This window comes from Mixophyes fleayi, chromosome 3 (assembly GCF_038048845.1).
Source record: "Mixophyes fleayi isolate aMixFle1 chromosome 3, aMixFle1.hap1, whole genome shotgun sequence".
Classification (NCBI taxonomy): domain Eukaryota; kingdom Metazoa; phylum Chordata; class Amphibia; order Anura; family Limnodynastidae; genus Mixophyes; species Mixophyes fleayi.
In genome coordinates this window covers 293,058,648-293,078,827 of record NC_134404.1, presented here as the reverse complement: position 1 = coordinate 293,078,827, position 20,180 = coordinate 293,058,648, and the positions used below count along the sequence as shown (strand labels likewise).

General features: G+C 40.5%; 1 protein-coding gene across 1 annotated transcript in view; it reads right to left on the bottom strand.

The window, feature by feature from the left end:
* SLC24A3 (solute carrier family 24 member 3) overlaps positions 1-20,180 on the bottom strand; it is a 311,310-nt gene that overhangs the window by 252,306 nt on the left and 38,824 nt on the right. Inside the window, exon 2 of the mRNA XM_075203825.1 lies at positions 3,109-3,261. Coding sequence (XP_075059926.1) covers positions 3,109-3,261 — 153 coding nt within the window. The remainder of the gene's footprint in view (positions 1-3,108; positions 3,262-20,180) is intronic.

Genomic DNA, 20,180 nt, shown 5'->3' with positions numbered 1-20,180 from the left:
CATTTATTAATAATTGTCAAGACAAAAATTCCTCTTATGTATATGACACTTCAATACGTAATTATATTGTGTACAAATAGGGTAATGGGACTTTAGAATTTACTACTAACACTGTCAAACACTATTGTCAAACACTATTGTTGACCATAAATATACACACTTCAATGCCAGACGTACCTGTGGCCTAAACACTACTGTTCTAGTGCTGTACGCCTCTTGAGATGCCTTGACACAGCATATGCCGTATGTACACTTTTTTTTGAATGCGTCTTTTCCTACAAACGTTTGCTGCGCAAATGTATCCAACTCTAAATGAGCCCTAATATAATTTGTATAAGTGAAATAAGGATCATTTGCCACCAAAACACAGTTTGGCAAAATGATTGATTACTGATGTCAAAGTTCATGCATAGATATTGTGGTCAGTGTATCAACCTCAATGAAATTTTATTGGTATCTTGGCCGCAGTTTTGCAGCCAGTACTCTTGAAAGCTATACTTACTACATTGCATTCCATAGTCTTACATACTATATTTGTCTTCAAACCAAACTATATTTTTACATATTTATACAAACCAGCTTTACTCAGCTGTTTCCTATTTTATATATTAGGATTTGCTGATGTCCCAGAGCACTTCTTTTAGATTTCTGCGGAAAAACAGGAATTCATTTATGAAGAACACCAGGGGCCTCATTTTTGTCAAAGGTCTAATTTACACCAAGCTGTTTAAATGACATAATTTACTTAGCATGCAGAATCGAACGTATCTTGAGATACAAATATTACGCAAAATGTGTACATTTCAGTAAGATACACTTAAAGTGTAGCACACATTGAAAGAGTATCATGTAATACGGATGAAAATAAATAAATGCATTCTAGTGCTGCCAGCCTAGGTTTGTATCAGGGAAGGGCGAGGCGGTAGGGCGAAAATTGCCAATATCAGCACTAGGCTATGCCACCCTATGCCCTCCTGCCATAGTACCAACCAGCGTGAGACTGAGTTCCCTAGGAGGATCGGGCCTGCGCTGTCTATGAGGGGTTATACATTTTGCTGAGACCTGAATTCTTACAGTACCCCCTTCACAATTAGATGAGGAAACAAGGAGGGTTGTGTGTTTTTCTTTTAATTACATTTATTTTAAATTCAGTGGTTTAGAACTTCAAGCGCCAGCATGCTCATCCATTTAAAGGTGGCCAGGGCATGTTGGGATCTGTAGTGTACCATGGGACAAAATGCTACTTTAACCATTTAGTTTACATTATTAACCCCCACACACTGCCCAGTGGTGTGGAAATAGCCCTAGTGCTAGCAGCACTGGCCTAGGGCTGGTTAGTACTGTGGCAGGGGGATCCCACGCTGCGGCTTTAGCACCAGCAGTCCTTCCCTCCCCTCCCCTATGCCGCCTTTATACGTACATACAGACTTCCTTCCATCCCCCATTTTGCCTCTCTCTACGCATACAAACTGACACATACTCCTTTTTACTGTGCATGTGTGGAACAGAAAAGCTCATATTCCGGACTGAGGTCGGATACTACAAAAGACCATGGATGTGCAGTGATAAAATCTTTGGATTCACACCATTGCGCCTAAATGGTCCACCCAGAGCATATGAAGATACATGCCTACTCTCCACTCTCAGGAGATGCCTCCTCAAATTCGAAAAGCATCTGGGTTTATGGGGAGAAGGAAAAGGGGTAGTTGGGTTGGCAGAGACGGGGGGGAGTTGCTCGCCTGGTGGTCCAGTGGGAATGCGGCGCAGGCAGCCTATGCAGTTCGTGCATAGGCAGCCACATCACATACATCATCATCATCATCATCATCATCATCATCATCACCGCTGGATATTGTACTACATATTCTATGAATAGATTATGTCCCTGCAGTGAGTACTATGCGGACCGCATAGACTGCTTGTATGACATCTTTTGTAAAGCAATGGCTAGATCGCTTTCAGAATGTGACATGACCAGGTCATGTGACTGCAGCAGTCACAGGAGGCTGCTGGAAATCACTGGTGGAGAAAAAGGTAAGAAGGGGTAATGTGGTGGGGAGTGGGCATGTGTGTGTCATTTGTAATTTATTTATACAACAACCACTTCCTTTTATTACCCTGCAATCTTCCATCTCAATTATTATTCTTACATATCATTGATCAGAGTTTCTCACTCTTGTATTTATTTTACATTCTATCTCATATCTCCATGGTTATCTTTTCCTATCTTCATCTCAAGATGGCTTCATCACCCCTCCCTCCAGCTGCAGACACAGCACATGAATCCCACCACATACTCTCACCTAGGATCTAGGTAGACTATACTTCCTGGTGCGCTGTAAGATTCCTATAACTACATTCCACTTGCCCAAATATGTGGACTGGGACTGTAAATTACTAATGTCTAACTAACTGTTATTTAGAAATCTTTCTTTCTATTCTGCCTGTATGTTAAGGAACATGTGTAATAGGTAAGTAGCCAAACATTCATGGAGTACAAAGTTAAAGTACAAAGTACCTACAAACACATACTGCATGCAATAAGATGTGACACCAAACATTTATGTCAACAAAAGCATTACTGAAAGCTTATCACACAACTGTAGGCAGGACAGTCCCAATTTGAAAGGACTATCCCACTGCCCCATGGATTAGGGCATTTGTCCCGGTTCCAGGAAGGTTGGAAGCTGTGACCCACTTGCAGATGCCCCTTGAAGGCAACTGATACCTGTGATAGGTGCACACAATATTGAACGGGTGTTTTTTAGGGGAGGGTCAAGGGAGCCGGAGGCAGCTCGGTGGGTAATTGACATGACATGCCACCACTCCTCTTGTGTGGCACAGACATTGCACACACTTTCTCAATTAGGAACATCTAAAAGTTGGGAGTTATGTGAAAGAACAATAAAAACAACAACTTGCCCCTCTACCATAGTAAATTGCACAATTCATCAAGCCAAAGACATAAACATATTACATGTGCTATAAATAACATATATCTAAGTACAGAATGTGTATTGAAACAATACAAACTCTTATAGTGGAGGAATTTGTCAGAACAACAAACAAAAAAAAAAGCAAAAAAATTGAGTAATGTGGAATTCCTACCTGGTTCAGTGCAATTCTTGCGATATGTGTGTTCAGTCTGAATTTCAGTGAAATTTTCTTCATTTGTCCAAAGTAACCCCCGCACATTACCATTCACATTGACTTCTAATGCATTTCTCTGGCCTCTCTCTACAGAGTTGTGTTCTTCATAACCTATAACAAAAATAAAGACACAAATAAATAAAATAAAAAAACATATATTGGTTATTTATATTAGAATACACCAGCAATAAGCATAAAACATCTCTGAAATTTATGATGGAGGAAAAAAAAAATCAGTTTTTGCATTTTGTTCTTATGTAACATTCTATATAATGTATGAATCTGTATGAAGGACTGTCAATACATAAGGTATCTGGGAAGGTATTGGGGCTCATCAACACATTCATTCAATGCGCATTCTTAAAGTGTGGTATAAGCTCTTTAACTCAGGCAGTCAAAAAATGATGTAAGCGATTCAACCTATGCAAACATACTTTCTCACAAATGTTTGTCTTGCGTAATTTCAAATTGCCTGATGCATTCACGAGCACTAAAGCTCAGTACTGGTCCTATAGAATAAACATTTGATATTTCCTGCAGGTAATTTTATCCCGCAACATACAAATAACTACGACGGCCAAAATGACAGCATCTTCAGGGGTGGCAATGGTTCACCAGCTAATGGGAAGAGATGGGTGGGCTGATGTGGTTGTCCTTGCTAAGTGTGGATTACGTGCATGAAAACGCCTAAAGATCAAAAATGTGATTTCATTTGTTGGCCGAGATTATTAAATGGGGTAAAAGTGTGAATATGATGCATTTATGGTCCATGGCACAGTACCACAGGCTGCTAATGTGAACTAAATTCCCAATATTTATAAGCTATTTAGCCTACAAATACAAATGTGTCTTCAGCAAGACACTGCACAGTAAACGTCTTATTCACAGCCACACAATGAAATTCTTTAGATGAAATGTTACGTTTACATTAAGGGATCCAGCGGTATTAGAACCATGTTGATTCTTATTGTCTGAACACTGAGCTTTAAACAGACTCACTGAAATTCTTGGAGACATTTCTACCTTTGGCGTGTCTATGACTCATTTTGGATCAGAACAAGTAGTAGTGTGAAAGATGCCCGAGGCTCTACTTCCACCTAAGCTGGGCAGAATTTAGAGCTTTGAAAAGTCTCAGTTAAAAGGAAACTATATCCATATTAATAGTTTTCCACTTTTCCAAGCATGATAGTAACATAGGTGTGTGGCCAACTTTTGTCCTGGGAGTCAAACACAAGTAAGTGGCTAAGGCTGTTTTAGCTGTACTGTAACTGAAAATGGGCCTTGTCAAAACCATGCGGGCACGATTGTCTAATACGGACATGGTTTTACACAGTCAATGAAATATATGAAAAATTGCTAGTATTCTAATGACTGATATCCAATAAGCATGTGGGGACCTCTGTACAGTACAGAGAGCATTGTAGTGACCTTTATACATTTATATGATAGCATTCAAGTGACAATACAATACAGAGAGCATTCTACTGACCTTTATACTTTTATATGATAGCATTCAAGTGATAATACAATACAGAGAGCATTCTATTGACCTTTATGCATTTATATTATAGCATTCAAGTGACAATACAATACAGAGAGCATTATAGTGACTTTTATACATTTATATGATAGCATTCAATTGACAATACAATACAGAGAGCATTATAGTGACTTTTATACATTTATATGATAGCATTCAATTGACAATACAATACAGAGAGCATTATAGTGAATGATAAACTATATAAGCATTCTATTGAATGCAATACAGAGGGCAACTTAATAACTGATATGCAAGACAGACTTAATATGAGTGCCCAGTATATAACAGTGATAGCATTCTAACTGATAAATGATACAGAGACCATCCCCGGTGACTGCTATACAATGCAGAGAGTCCTATAGTGACCACTATACAAAACACAGTGCATACTAGCGACCACTATACAATGTCATCCCTATTCTAGAACACACTATACAGGTTTGAAGCCTCTGATGGCTTTACAATGCAGGCCTGCAAATCTGTGGTTGCTTTACAATGTGGACCTCCCCACTACTAAATCTCTGGTGGCCTTATAGTGTAGACATCCCACAAATCTCTTGTGGATTTACAATGCAGACCTGCCCACTACCAAATCTCTGGTGGCTTTACAATGCAGGCCTGCAAATCTGTGGTTGCTTTACAATGTGGACCTCCCCACTACCAAATCTCTGTGGCCTTATAGTGTAGATGTCTCCAAATCTCTTGTGGATTTACAATGCAGACCTGCCCACTACCAAAGCTCTGGTGGCTTTACAATGCAGGCCTCCAAATCTGTGGTTGCTTTACAATGTGGACCTCCCCACTACTAAATCTCTGGTGGCCTTATAGTGTAGACATCCCACAAATCTCTTGTGGATTTACAATGCAGACCTGCCCACTACCAAATCTCTGGTGGCTTTACAATGCAGGCCTCCAAATCTGTGGTTGCTTTACAATGTGGACCTCCCCACTACTAAATCTCTGGTGGCCTTATAGTGTAGACATCCCACAAATCTCTTGTGGATTTACAATGCAGACCTGCCCACTACCAAATCTCTGGTGGCTTTACAATGCAGGCCTCCAAATCAGTGGTTGCTTTACAATGTGGACCTCCCCACTACCAAATCTCTGTGGCCTTATAGTGTAGATGTCTCCAAATCTCTTGTGGATTTACAATGCAGACCTGCCCACTACCAAATCTCTGGTGGCTTTACAATGCAGGCCTCCAAATCTGTGGTTGCTTTACAATGTGGACATCCCCACTACCAAATCTCTGTGGCCTTATAGTGTAGATGTCTCCAAATCTCTTGTGGATTTACAATGCAGACCTGCCCACTACCAAATCTCTGGTGGCTTTAAAGTGTAGATGTCCCCAAATCTCTGGTGGATTTACAATACCAACTCCACTGAACCTGTGGTGGCTTTACAATGCAGACCATACTTGCCTACTCTCCTGGAATGTCGGTGAAATTCATGAATTCCAGGCACCTTTGCCAGACTCCCGGTAGAGCCGCCAAACTCTCACATCCTGCTCACTTCCTAGCAAAGTGAGCTTGACAGGAACCACAATGATGGAATTTGCAGCGAATTGCATCATGTTGGCCCTGCAGCACAGTGACACCAGGGTGGGACTAAAATAATGCAATTTGCGCCAACAGACTCCCCCACTGCGCTTGTCACTTGAGTGTTAGAAAGTTGGCAAGTATGATGCAGACCCCTCAAATCTCTCATGACTTTACAATACAACCCCACAATAATCACTGGTGGCTTTATAATGCAGAACCCTCACATCTTTGGCAGCTTTGTAATGCAGACCTTGCCACCCTCAAATCTCTGGTGGACTAACAATGCAGATTCCACAAATCTATAGTGGCGGCACAATGCAGAATCTCCACGGTTCTGGTGGTAACACGAAGCAGACCCCAGGTGTAAATTTATCATGCTGCAGGTTTGAAAAAGTGGAGATCGTGCCTATAGCAAGCAATCAAATTCTAGTTATCATTTATTTAGTACATTCTAAAAAATGACAGCTAGAACGTGATTGGCTCCTATATATCTAAATAAATATCTACACTTTTTGAAACCCGCAGCTTGATAAATTTACCCCCAGGGGGTAAATGTATCAATATGCGGGTTCTTCAACACCCGCGTGTTCAGCCTCTTCCGTGATTAAATTTCAAGCGGCGCTGCATTGTAAAGGGAAGTTAACCCTTTACAATGCAGCGCCGCTTGAAATTTAATCGCGGAAGAGGCTGAACACGCGGGTGTTGAAGAACCCGCATATTGATACATTTACCCCCAGGTCTTTTATGGCGACACAGTGTATAGTGTCCTTAACTGTTCTGTGATTCCTTGCTGTGTTGGGGTGCACTGAAAAGAAAATTTAGGTTTCCTGGGGATTTGTCATACCTAGTAGACAGTTCCCAGCACTCTGATTGGTGGATAGCGCTGGCCATTTAATAATAAGCATGTCACGAACTACCAACATTCTGACTGGTGAATGGATTGCACTATCCACCTCTTGACAATATAATGAATAGATGGAAAGCTCTTCCCCCACCCAAATATTTTTTTTCTAAAAGTTTATTTGAAGTCCATAACTTATTTGCTAAAGTTTAATAGACAGACCATTGCTAGTTAAATAATTTAGGGCCAATTTAAACCTTCACAAGTCTTTACAATTATAAATAATATAGTTAGTAAATAAGTACAGATATTTACAGACGTTTACACCTATATTTATATCACTTGCGTATATAACACTGAATTTGTCAGGTGTTATCAGTAGGCATCTCTCGTTCTTTCATCCCACTTTGCTATCACTTTGTGATAGCTGGAAACAGATCCTGGACAAAAAAGTTAAGTCATATGTCAAATACAAACACGGGCGCTATTTTGGCTGACACTTCAGAGCAGTCATGTATTTTTCTGTTTTATTGTGGTAAACATATAGACAGATGATTAAGTGAAAGTTTAACAAAGTAAAGGTCATTTCTGAAAGTGCGAAAACCAGTGTAAATGCTTAGTGATATCAGGCACCTATATTTGTGCACCCATTTTTATAGGTATCCGGGAAGTGGCAGTGAATGGTCAGGGAGATCAGGGAATTGCTTGTTCAGTGTTGGCTCAAGGTATAAATGCGCCTGTTTTTGCCCCCATATATAAAAACGAGATTTGGTTTCACAATACGAGATAATTTCAACTGATGAAAGAGTGGAGAACATAACAAACAACTTAGGGTAGGTAAATTGGCAGTACAGAGGAGGGCAGGGCCAAAAGGACGCAATTTGCAGACATCCGTCTCATTGTGGCCCCCATCCCGCCCACTTCACTATGAAGTGGGCTGGATGCGGGAGGATTGCCCGTAGATTGGGAGACATTCTGGGAGAGTTGTCGAGTATGGTGGAGAGGGAGCAATTAGGGAGATGTTTCCTGTGGACGGCAGAGCATTTCCCCCAACAAAAGGAGGTCTCAGTCTTCAGCTTCTATGCTTTCAATGGGGTGCCTTTTGTACTTTCTAGGTACACTTTTCTGGGAAACAGTCTTTCTAGGCACATTTTGACCAATGTAACAAAAATCTTCAAAAACACAAAAGTGACACATACTGTATGTCCCCTCACTCATGAGGCCAAGCTGATAAGCAGTGAAAACATTGACATTAATGAAAGGGTCAAACCAAAAAAAGGGAGTAGGCAGGAATTTGAAGTGATTTGCTCCAATGTTTATACTATGTGCTTTTCTGGTTAAACTGGCAATCCCGCAAATGTAGACTCAGACACTGCGATATGACTGTTCATCTATGAAATTCTGACCCTAACTCCCTCGTAAATTACCGCCCCATCTCCCAGCTCCCATGCCCCTCCAAGCTTCTTGAGAGAATTGCCTACACTCGCCTCACACACTTTCTTACAGCAAACAACCTGTTGGATCCTCTTCAGTCAGGCTTTCGCTCTCAACACTCCACAGAGACAGTACTGACCAAGGTTGTCAATGATTTGATCACAGCAAAAAATAATAACCATTACTCTCTTCTAATTCTCCTGGATCTCTCTGCTGCATTTGACACTGTTGACCACTCTCTCCTCATACAAACGCTACAATCCCTAGGTCTTGAAGGCACTGTCCTATCCTGGTTCTCATCCTACCTATCTAATCGCTCTTTCATTGTTAATTTCTCTGGATCCACCTCTGCTCCGCTTCCTTTATCAGTTGGAGTACCACAAGGCTCAGTCCTAGGTCCTCTGCTATTCTCTATCTACACCACTTCTCTAATAAGCTCCTTTGGATTTCAGTATCATCTCTATGCGGATGATACACAAATCTATCTATCCTCTCCTGATCTTTCACCATCTGTGTTGTCTTGCGTTACTGACTGTCTTTCTGCCATTTCATCTTGGATGTCTTCTCGCCCACTCAAACTCAATCTTTCAAAAACTGAATTAATAATATTTCCACCCAAAAACAGAAGCTTCCTGCCTGACATTTCAATTTCTGTTGATAACATGACCATAAATCCCACCCCGCAAGCTCATTGCCCAGGTGTAATCCTTGATTCACAACTGTCATTTATTCTCCACATCAACTCTATATCTAAATCATGTTACATACACCTAAAGAACATTTCCAGAATACGCACATATCTGACACAAGACACCACAAAAACATTAATTCATGCACTCATCATCTCCCGCATCGACTATTGCAATTCCCTCCTTACTGGTCTTCCCAAAGTCAGACTTGAAACCCTACAATCTATTTTGCACGCAGCGGCTAGATTGATTTTCCTTACTAACCGTTTTTCCTCTGCTGAGCCACTCTGTCAGTCTCTACATTGGCTGCCTGTATTTCAACGAATCCAATATAAAATTCTTCTACTAACATACAAGGCCATCAACAAAATTGCACCGACATACATTTCCTCACTGGTCTCGAAATATCTCCCTACTCGACACCTCCGTTCTGCACAAGCTCTACGTCTCTCCTCCACTCTCATCACATCCTCCCATTTTCGGTTACAGGATTTTTTCCGGGCTGCACCTACTTTGTGGAATTCCCTCCCACGCACAATAAGACTTTCCTCTAGTCTTCAAACCTTCAAGTGTTCACTGAAAACCCACCTCTTCAGACAAGGTTATGATATTCCTCAACCACCATCTTAAGTTCCCTAGATTACCCTATTACCATCCTCTACACAGCTAACAACACAACAACCCTCTGACCAATACTGCAACACACACAGCCCACTCAATACTTTTACCTTTGCGTTCTAGCTGGTCCATTGTGCAATATGATGTAGCACATGCCCTTGTGTTTCTAACTCCCATTGTCCTATAGATTGTAAGCTTGCGAGCAGGGTTCTCTTACCTCTCTGTCTATATGTATTACCCAGTATTGTTTTATCAATGTTTGTTCCCAATTGTAAAGCGCTACGGAAATTGCTGGCGCTATGTAAATAAATGTTGATGATGATGATGATGATGAAAGCGCTAGGCGAGCAAATAGTAAATTGTAATGAGAAACTCTTTACACTTTTGTACTTAATCGATGCACTTAATACAACGTTCCCATCAATGAAAAAGTCATGTAAACAAGAGCTCTAGTCTTTGGTCCCACTAGAAAAATAAACTGTACAGAATCACATGTTTTATGATTAACCTTCTCATGAAAGCTAGAAAGTGTTCTTTTCCTAACAAGTGTTCTGACAACACAAGATATTATTGCTCCAATAGCATACAGTAATTATGTTGATCTTAGATGAATTCAAAAATGACAGTTTGCAGGGGTTAGGCTTGACCTTCAGGCAAAAATTATAATTATGACCTTTTAGGTAACAGCAAGTGGTAGAGAGAGACTTCATTCACAATGTTGCTCTCTCCTGGGACACAGTTGTTTCAGTAACCAACTAATGTAATTTGAAAGATAGTGAGACTTATGCAAAGTGATCATTTCGCATTAGAAATATAATCAGTGTCTACATGTTCAATTCATATGCATTTTTAAATAATAAACTTCTGTCTTGCTATTTAAAAGTAATGGTCTTTATCAACAGAGGTATGAAAAAACGCACCTTCAAAGAATATGCTTGAATTGCATTGACTCCAGAAATAATTCTCACCCTTTGAGAATAGGATGAGAGATTATAGGATGAGGTGTCCTTATTTAATTATGACTGCTTTTAGTAAGTGGACAATTTAAGAATACAAGTTGGACTGATTGGCTTATTTTACAAAATATTGCAGTCAGAACATGTGCTGTAATTACCACCAACCAATCACATGCTTACAGTAATCTGATATCTGAATGGATGATATGAATTACAGCACATTGTTGCTCTTTGCACTCTTATTAAATAATCCCGGGAGTCTTATAACATGTGTTTTATTATTATAATTCATCACTTTTCATTATAAATCACTTGTCCTGTTTTGTTCATGTTCTGGTCTGCAAAAAACTTTAGTGAGTTTAGGCCAAATAGCTAATATTTATTTTATATATTTCAACTATTGTAAAGCTGAATGGCTGTGAGTCAATGTCACTTAGTGTTTTCTAAAATCATCATCGTTTATTTGTAAGAAGCCCCAAGAAATGATTTAAAACCCAATTCTAATTCTTCAGACCTATACTGGTGTTGTATACCTACATGTATTTATCTTACAAATCACACAATCTAAGAACAGACAAAGTATTTTCATTACAATATAATGCTATGTTACCTCTGTGTTTCTAGTATAGTACCATTCACTTTGGTAGACATCATTGGGTCAGTATAAATACCATTGTATTACTTTTTACATAGATGCTTTTTTTTGGCCAAAACTGTTATAAGTTTTTTTATTAGTATATGTATGGTTTACCCTATGCCTATGTTAATAAATACTTGCCTTACTCTTAGACGCAATTCAAAGTAAAGTAGGAGGCCTTGTCACCTGGGAGAACCGGAGGACTCTCTCGGACATTCTGGGAGAGCAGCCAAGTATGTGGTAATAATGATTCCTTACCAGGGGCAGGCTGGGCTGGGGGGCAGGGGGGCATCTTTGATGGACTGGGGCACTTGGCCACATGCATTTTTTTTCCTTCTAAATGTTCTTAATACGCTGTTGACTCGTGTCTTGCCCCCCTGGGCTAAAATTTGCCACTCCCCCCTGTTCCCTACCAGTGCTAAATGACTAGCTCCTCCCCTTTTTGGGGTAATCACAAAACTCCTATCATCAATATGAGCTGCAACATTTGAGCAACTGGCTAGCAGAAATTCTAAAAGCAGCTAAATATTGACCAAATATATATATTATATATATATATATATATATATATTTATATATATATATATATAGATATTCTGGCTTCCTGGCCAAATATTGCAAATATTGCACTCCATAGCTTTGTGCAAGCAGTCTGTTTCCATGTACATTGTGGCTACCAGTTACTACACACATTGGGGCTCATGTAAATTTGGATACATTTACGCCCCTTATAATGTAATGAAGTGTCATACACACAAGAGAGAATAGTGTCTTCACGGTTATTAATAAATGCAAAAGTCACATTTTCCATATAAAACATAATTAAATACAAATATAAATTCTAAATACATAAATAAAATTCTAGCATCTGGTGTTTTCCTCTTTAATAATCAAATGGGAACCTTATTTTCTGCCGCAGTACAAATGGAAATATCAATTAAGTAATGCGAATAGATGGCTGCCGCTTCATATCATATATCAGCTACAATAATGGATTAAGTATGATCAGCTAAAGGAATCAATTCAATCAACAAATCAGAAGAGGCTAGCTCATGTTGATGATGATGATCATCATTATTGCGTATTGTGGAAGCCCCCGTAAGAGATATGGCTCCTGACAGGTCCTTAGTCACAATTAGTCACAATTACGTTACTATACCCTTACTGTACTCAGCCTATGCTCACACGTAACGTTCTTGTGCTCTGCCATCTCTCTAGTCATTAGCTGCACGTGGAAGACACATCAAAATCTGCATAAAGATGTGTGCGTGCATTTATTCGGTACACATACACAGTATGGGAACGCATATTTCAAGTAAATAAAATAGATTTGCATCCAACTCTACATGAGCACCATATGATCTATCTTGATCACATACATTATGCCCAATAGTGCCCATATATTTAATACCCATATAGTTTATGCCCAACAAACCTAAACAACATCTAGCAAAACGTATGCAATGCTGAACCATGTCTGGTGATATATATTTAATGCTGAGCCATATTTGGTGTTAACCGTACAATATAGAGCTTAAATGGCTGCAGCAGATCCATTCATCAAATGAGGTGACGTGAGAACCTCATCTCAGGCGGCACCATCCATGGAATAGCGGAGACCCTTGGCCCCCAATGTGCTCTCCACACCTTCCCTGTCACTCTGGTCACTGGCCGATCGCTGCAGGAACAAGCATCGTGACAACGTGCAAGTAGGGACAGGGGATGGAGAGGGCATCCTGTACAAGTAAGCTGCCATCATCAGCCTGTGCTGTTTTCTCCGTTTTCTCCCTTGCACTGAACTCTGATTGGTTATGAAAGTTCAGGTTAGATAGGAAACCAAGCTCTGTCAGCAGGTAATAAAGCAGTCCAGGTCTGGGCAGAAGCTATCACCTCTTTCTGGCTGTGCTCCCTGTGTCACACTCACAGCTTTAGTTGAATGTGATGAAGACGACACAGACAGTAAGCGTTAACCACATTATGTGGAGAATTGTGGAGCCTAGAACCTATTTTTGTTCTCTGTTGTGCTTTGATTACCAGAACATATATTAAATCCTTTGAATACTGGGAGTGCATAGTGCTCAAAGGACCTAGAACCCTCAAGTATGCTGTGTGAGAACACGGAAATAAATCACTAATGCAAGGACCCAAATCCCCCTCACTCCCTGCTTCACACAAAACCCAAAAACAGGGACTTTGACTTAACTGAAGTACCCAGATCACCCTAAGCACAGGTCCACTTGTGCCTGTATACAGGTCCGGTGCTAGGGTCCATGGCGCCCTAGGCACTTTGTCAAAATCGGCGCCCCCCCCCCCCCCCCCCGCAAAAATCGGCTCCCTCCTCTCCCCTCCCCACGTCTTTCCTTACGTTGCTTCAACACCGCCGCCTCTCTGCTCCGTCTGCTCCCCTCCACTCACTGACACTGTCGGGCCGTGATGATGATGTCATGGCCCGACAGTCAGTGAGTGGAGGGGAGGAGACGGAGCAGAGAGGCGGCGGTGGTGAGCAATAACCTCTTCCCCCCTCCCCGTGAATGTATCTGAATGCTGTGCGGCGGCCGTGAAAGGTATGTTCAGCGGTCGCCGCACAGTTTTAAAGTAATTTTCATTCTGTGGCGCCCTCCAGAGCCCGGCGCCCTAGGCAAGTGCCTAACCTTGCCTAATGGGAGCGCCGGGCCTGCCTGTATACAAACTATTGCACAGTCCAAAAAAAAATCACAAAAATCCGTAGAATGGAGAATTTCCAGATGTGAAAGTTCCACAATTATTCTGCTGATGAAGACAAAGTAGATTAGTTCCTGTTGTGCCTTTGCATGCTTGCTGCTTTGTTGCTATTTTTGTTTGTTCCTAATTTCCATCTGATATACTTATTATTCATTATGAATTGGAGTGCTACCTGGGGTCTTAATTGATCCATCAGTGATTTGTACTGTTTTCTTGTGCTTTATCTTAATGAAGCTGTTTCCTCTTATACTCAGTAGAGATGCTGAAATAATATTTTAAATTGGTTCTCGCAAGTTTGTCAAATTCGCTCTGAAGTTTATGAAAAAATCTGAAACTTTAGATAGACTAAAACATTTGAGTTAAATGTGAGCAAGGGCTTAAGCTTGTTCAAGCTTAAATAGCTATATTGATTAGCATTTTTAATGTTCATCCATGAGAATGGTGAACTTCAACTTAAAACTTGAGCACCAGGCGGATGAGATAGAATCTATGTTAGGGCCTCTGCTATTCAGGCTTCAATACTTGTAAGTATTTTTTTTTAACCAAGCAATATATACGTACCTATATACGCACACATATATGGGAAACGGGTTGAGAATGTCTACATTAGTTATAGGTTTTTGCCTTATGTATTTTAAGCTCCATGACATTTTATTGCACTAGTGAAAATGGAGTCTTTCCACTTTCAGCTTATGTAAAAGCTAGCTTACAGGGTCCCTGGACTGAAGTGCAGAGTATAGAATTGACTCTATTCTCTATAATCTAGTCCTATTTATCTGACTTCCTGATCAGTTAACAAACTGATTAGTAGACTAAAGATGTGTCTATTTCTGTGCTTTTATAAAAGAGTGGGAAAGCCTGCTGGGTTTATCTCACTGCCTGGGGGATAATCAGGGAATGTTAACCATAAATGAGAGATTGCTGATCTGTCGACTGGCGCAGATTCCCCCTTAGTAGACAGGGAAACGCTACAGTTTAGATAGAGCTGGATAGGCATAGGATTCAATTTCATTGTTTCAGTTTTATTTTTTTGTTAAATTGTAACCTGCACAATAAAACTAGCTAGGTATACCCTACTGAGGGGTATATTTACTAAACTGCGGGTTTGAAAAAGTGGAGATGTAGCCTATAGCAACCAATCAGATTCTAGCTGTCATTTTGTAGAATTCACTAGATAAATGAAAACTAGAATCTGGTTGGTTGCTGTAGGCACCACGTCCACATTTTCAAACCCGCAGTAAATCTAGCCCTAAGTCTCCATTACTGACTACTTGTTGAAGATTGCTTGCCCTTAATGTCAACACAATGAAAAGATAGATAGATAGATAGATAGATAGATAGATACAGTGGCGCACGCAGGGGGGGTTTCTGAGTCTCTAGAAACCCCCCCCCTGCGCTAACTAAGTGGCCACTGTCCTATACAGCAGCCGCGGCGCTGTCAAAGAAGCATCCACGGCGGTGCTGTATAGTATACAGCACCGCTGCAGATGCTTCTTAGACAGTGCCGCGGCTGCTGTATAGGACAGCGCTGGCGAAACGGAGCTGCTGCGCATGCGTGGGCGCATGCGCAGCAGCTCTCTCTCGTGGTTTTTTTTGGCTTTTTTTTTCGGTCGGCGGGGAGAAACCCCCCCCCCCCCCGACAATCCTCCGTGCGCCCCTGAGATAGATAGATTTATCTTCCTTCCATTACATGAATTTGCTACTGTCTCAGATATACAGTGTTTTTGTTAACTATTTATAAAAAGCCTGCAGGTATTTCATCATTTACTACATAGATACAGTACCTTAATGTGTCAGACATTAGTCAACCTGAAAAACAGCTACATGTCTTACATTAACCAAACGACTACAATCACTTTGTATCAGAGGCTAATGAGGGAGAGCACTGCAGCATGGAATGCAGGAAATTACTAGCACAGTTTATAATAAAAGGCAGAGAAAATATGGCTGATGTAAAAACAGTTAGAAGCCACAATCACTTGACCGTTGACCCCCTGATAAAATAATATAACAGACTAGAAACATAAAGAGCTTCCGTGAGTGTTTACTCTGCTTGTCTTGAAACTTCAGTGTTGAACTGTATTGTGTGATTTAAGATTGTGCGTGGTATTTTGTAACATTTGAAGTGCTTGGCAGCCTGTAAAATCTTGATGGAAAATAACTGCTGACTCTTATTAGGCCATATTCAATGCTTTAATACGGGGTAATTACACAACCAAACAATAGCAATTTATGTGTATACATGTTGCAGAATATTCTTTCTTTCAGGCAAGTAGAACAGTTGTTGTCCTAGGAGCTCTGAGATTTTCAAACATAAAGCGAATCCCACCCCACACCTTATTTTGGGTGCTGAATGCAATGAAACAATTAAAGTTGTCACTAACCCTATTAATTCAAATGTAATTCTATGAAAACCATATTTCTATGTTTTCAATGGGGACAAAAACCCAGCTTCGGAGGAAATGTGTATTAAATCGTTGCTGTCAGTCAGACCTTTGTTTTCATTGTGCAATTTGCACTTGGTTGAGCAAATGCTAAATGCTGACTGAGGGCTCTACATTAAGAAACATTAAATCTAATCTGCGTCAAACACTTCATAAATGATTCAACCGTCATTTTGAGGAAAAAACTGCAGTTTTCTCAATTTTTATGGCTGATCCCACCTTAATAAATAGACCCTTTAGTATGGACAGGCACTACAGAAAATATTATGGCCACAGTAATATGATAAATAATAACGATACCAACGTAATTATATATTTATATGAACAAGAGGGCACAGTTTTATTTTTATTACACTAAGGGGACACAATTAGCTCATACTTGCCAACTCTCCCGGAATGTCCGGGAGACTCCTGGATTTGGGATGGGTCTCCCAGACTCCCGGGAGTGTATGGCAATCTCCCGCATGAATAAGTTCCAAAATGCCGCGATTCTCCGGGCATCGCAGCATTTGGCCCCGCTGTAAAATGATGCATTTGCATCATTACGTCACGGGGACGGGCCCAGAATTACGCGATTTTTGGGTCCCCGCCCCCCGCACGCCCACCTTCCCCGGCAGCTCCCGGAAGCCAACTACAAGAAGTTGGCAAGTATGAATTAGTTGTTTTTTCTCCTAATTGGGCCAACATGTGTAGTGGCCGATCTTGTGATGCACCACTTACATACATAAAACTATATTAGATAACGAACAAGTTGGTTGCTCAGGTTTATTTCTTTTAAAAAACAAAACACTTAATTGATTGCTATGGAATATATTCCTTAAATATGCATGATTTGCAGTTGAGTGACTACCAGAAAACCTACCACATTCTCAATGGAACCTATGAAAAATAGAACTTAACGTGTACTTTAAAAAAGCTGCTCTTGTATTAATGCTTATCAGGTCTTAATTCTGCTCTAGAAAGACCCGCCACGGTAAACAGAAATTTGGAGTCCATCCAGCCCAGGGAATTAAAGGCTGTATGTGTACAGATCTGCATCTGTTTTCAAATCAATAATGACTCTTTTTCTATGAGTTTTATTCAGGTAACCCTCATCTGGAGGTCTTTATATGCACTATAAAAACTTGTCGGCTGATTGATTTTCATCATCATTTTTAAAAGTCTTCCAAGATTGGCATTCGCAGTTGTAAACTTGCCTGGATGGACACTAATGTCCAATATTACATTTACAATATATTTTTGGCTACTCATTTAAGCATGTAATCACTATCAATTACATCATTTTGAATCAAAATGAAAAACATTATCTAGAACTCTTGTTTATATACAGCATTTGAAATAGAAGCATGTAAGCCAAACAGTTTATATTTCAATTTTAAGTTTGTAAATCCAGCTATTAACGTTTGCTAGATTAACTACATATATTTAAGCCACATACATATTGGCATTTTTTTAAAATAACACCTATGAAACATAAATGTGTTTGATATGCGTGTCTGTGATTTAAAAATCACTAGTGTCTTCACAATGTGCCTAAAAGCAGCAAATAGAAAAATGGAGGAAGCAGTGGTCCAAAAATTACTACCGCAAATGAATGAAACACAAAAAAAATGCCAAAGAGTATGGTAACAATGGGATACTGCCCAAATACATGCGTTTTGCAAATGCTAAAATCATACTTGCCAACTCTCCCGCATTGTCCGGGAGACTCCCGCATTTTGCGAGAGTCTCCCGGACGAGTGTGGCAATCTCCCTGATAGGAAGGGGGAAAAATTTAGTTTAAACGCCGCGATTCACCCGGAATCGCGGCGTTTAGCCCCGCCCCCACTGTAAAATGACGCGATTTGCGTCATTCCGTCATGGGGGCGGGGCCAAAATGACGCGATTTCGCAGCCCCGCCCCCTGCACGCCCACGTCCCAGCCGGCATCTCCCGGAAGAAAAAAAAAAAATGTTGGCAAGTATGGCTAAAATTGCTAGTGAAGCAAATTTAACAAAATGCCAGGGGACAAAAGGCCATACTGAGCTTTTTCACCATTTTTGGCTGGCAAAGCATACTGACAACTCTAGTTCAAGATCAGCCGGAGATCTATAAGGGACCTATACCATACTTGTCTACTCAACTGGAATGCCCGGGAGGCTCTGGGTAAGTGGGCCACAATAATAAGCTTCGCTGCACCATGCTTCCACCCTGAACTTGCCACTTCATCTCCCTCTCGGGATCTCCAATAGGGGAGATTTTAAAAGTTGGCAAGTATGACCTAATCCTAAGAAGAAACAAAGAAACAGAAAAAGAAAGACTGCGCTAGAAACCTGAATGTAACAACAACAATCATAAAATAAAATAAATAATTTCACCTTTTCCATGAATGGTTTAACACATTTATTGATACACAATTGATAAACAATCTAAAATATTTTACTATTAAAAAAGACTGCACATAGAGAACAAATTTAATTGTCATAATCAATGATCTCTGACTAACCTCCATAGGTTCGAGGATGTGATCTCAATTAATAAGGATGTTGGTAGAAATAACGTTTAATAAAAAATTCTTCAGGATTTTTACGGAGCTATCAACGAAAAAGTGACAGCTATAGTCTCAGAATTACTGCATGTGTAGCTACAATCTAGTATAAAAACTGGAAGACGTGGGCAGTCTTACCCTTCTAATTATTCCTGTAGTTCAGGAAGTCCCAGTTTCAGTGAATGGTTCTGGATTAGCAGACACGTAAAGGATCGCTCATTAATTCCAGCACTAAGAGGTGTGTTACCGAGCATGCTGTCTGCAGGTCAGTATGATATCCCACTTACATAGTATAGAGCAGTACTGACCTGCAGAGCTGAAATTAATGAGCAATCCTTTACAGGTCTGCTAATCCAGAACGATCTCCACATCCTTCACTTCCATATTAAATTGTAGCTTACAAAGCCCTTACCAACACTTCTTCCCCTTACATCTCTGACCTTGTCTCAAGGTACATACCTACCCAGCCACTCCGCTCTGCCCCGGACCTCCATCTCAATACACCTCTCATTACCTCATCCCATGCTCGCCTACAAGACTTCTACCGTGCTGCCCCCAATCTCTGGAACTCCCTACTCCGTCTCACTCGACTCTCCCCCAACTTTCAGTCCTTCAAACGCTCACTCACCTCCTCTTCCTTCTCTTGCCATCTCCATTTTCTCCCAGTTGGTCCTACAGTCTCTCACCACCCCTCCCTTTAGAATGTAAGCCCTTGTGGGCAGGGTCCTCTCTACATATTGTCCCACGTCTGTCTACTGTCTGACTCCCTCGTTCGTCCCGTCACGTCTTTTGCTGCACTCTGTGTGAGTCCCCATAGCATCACTCACACTCATCTGTGCTACTTATGTGTATTACCTCATCTATTTGTTACTTACTTCTGTATCCGGCACTATGAAATTTGTGGTGCCTTATAAATTAATAAATAAATACATAATAATAATAGCCGCACATGCGGTAATTTGGAAAGTAATTTCCACCAACATCATTATTAATTAAGATCAAATCCTCGATTCTATGCAGTTTAATCAGAGATCATTCACTATCATATTGAGTTTGTTCTCTATGGTTTTTTTTTTA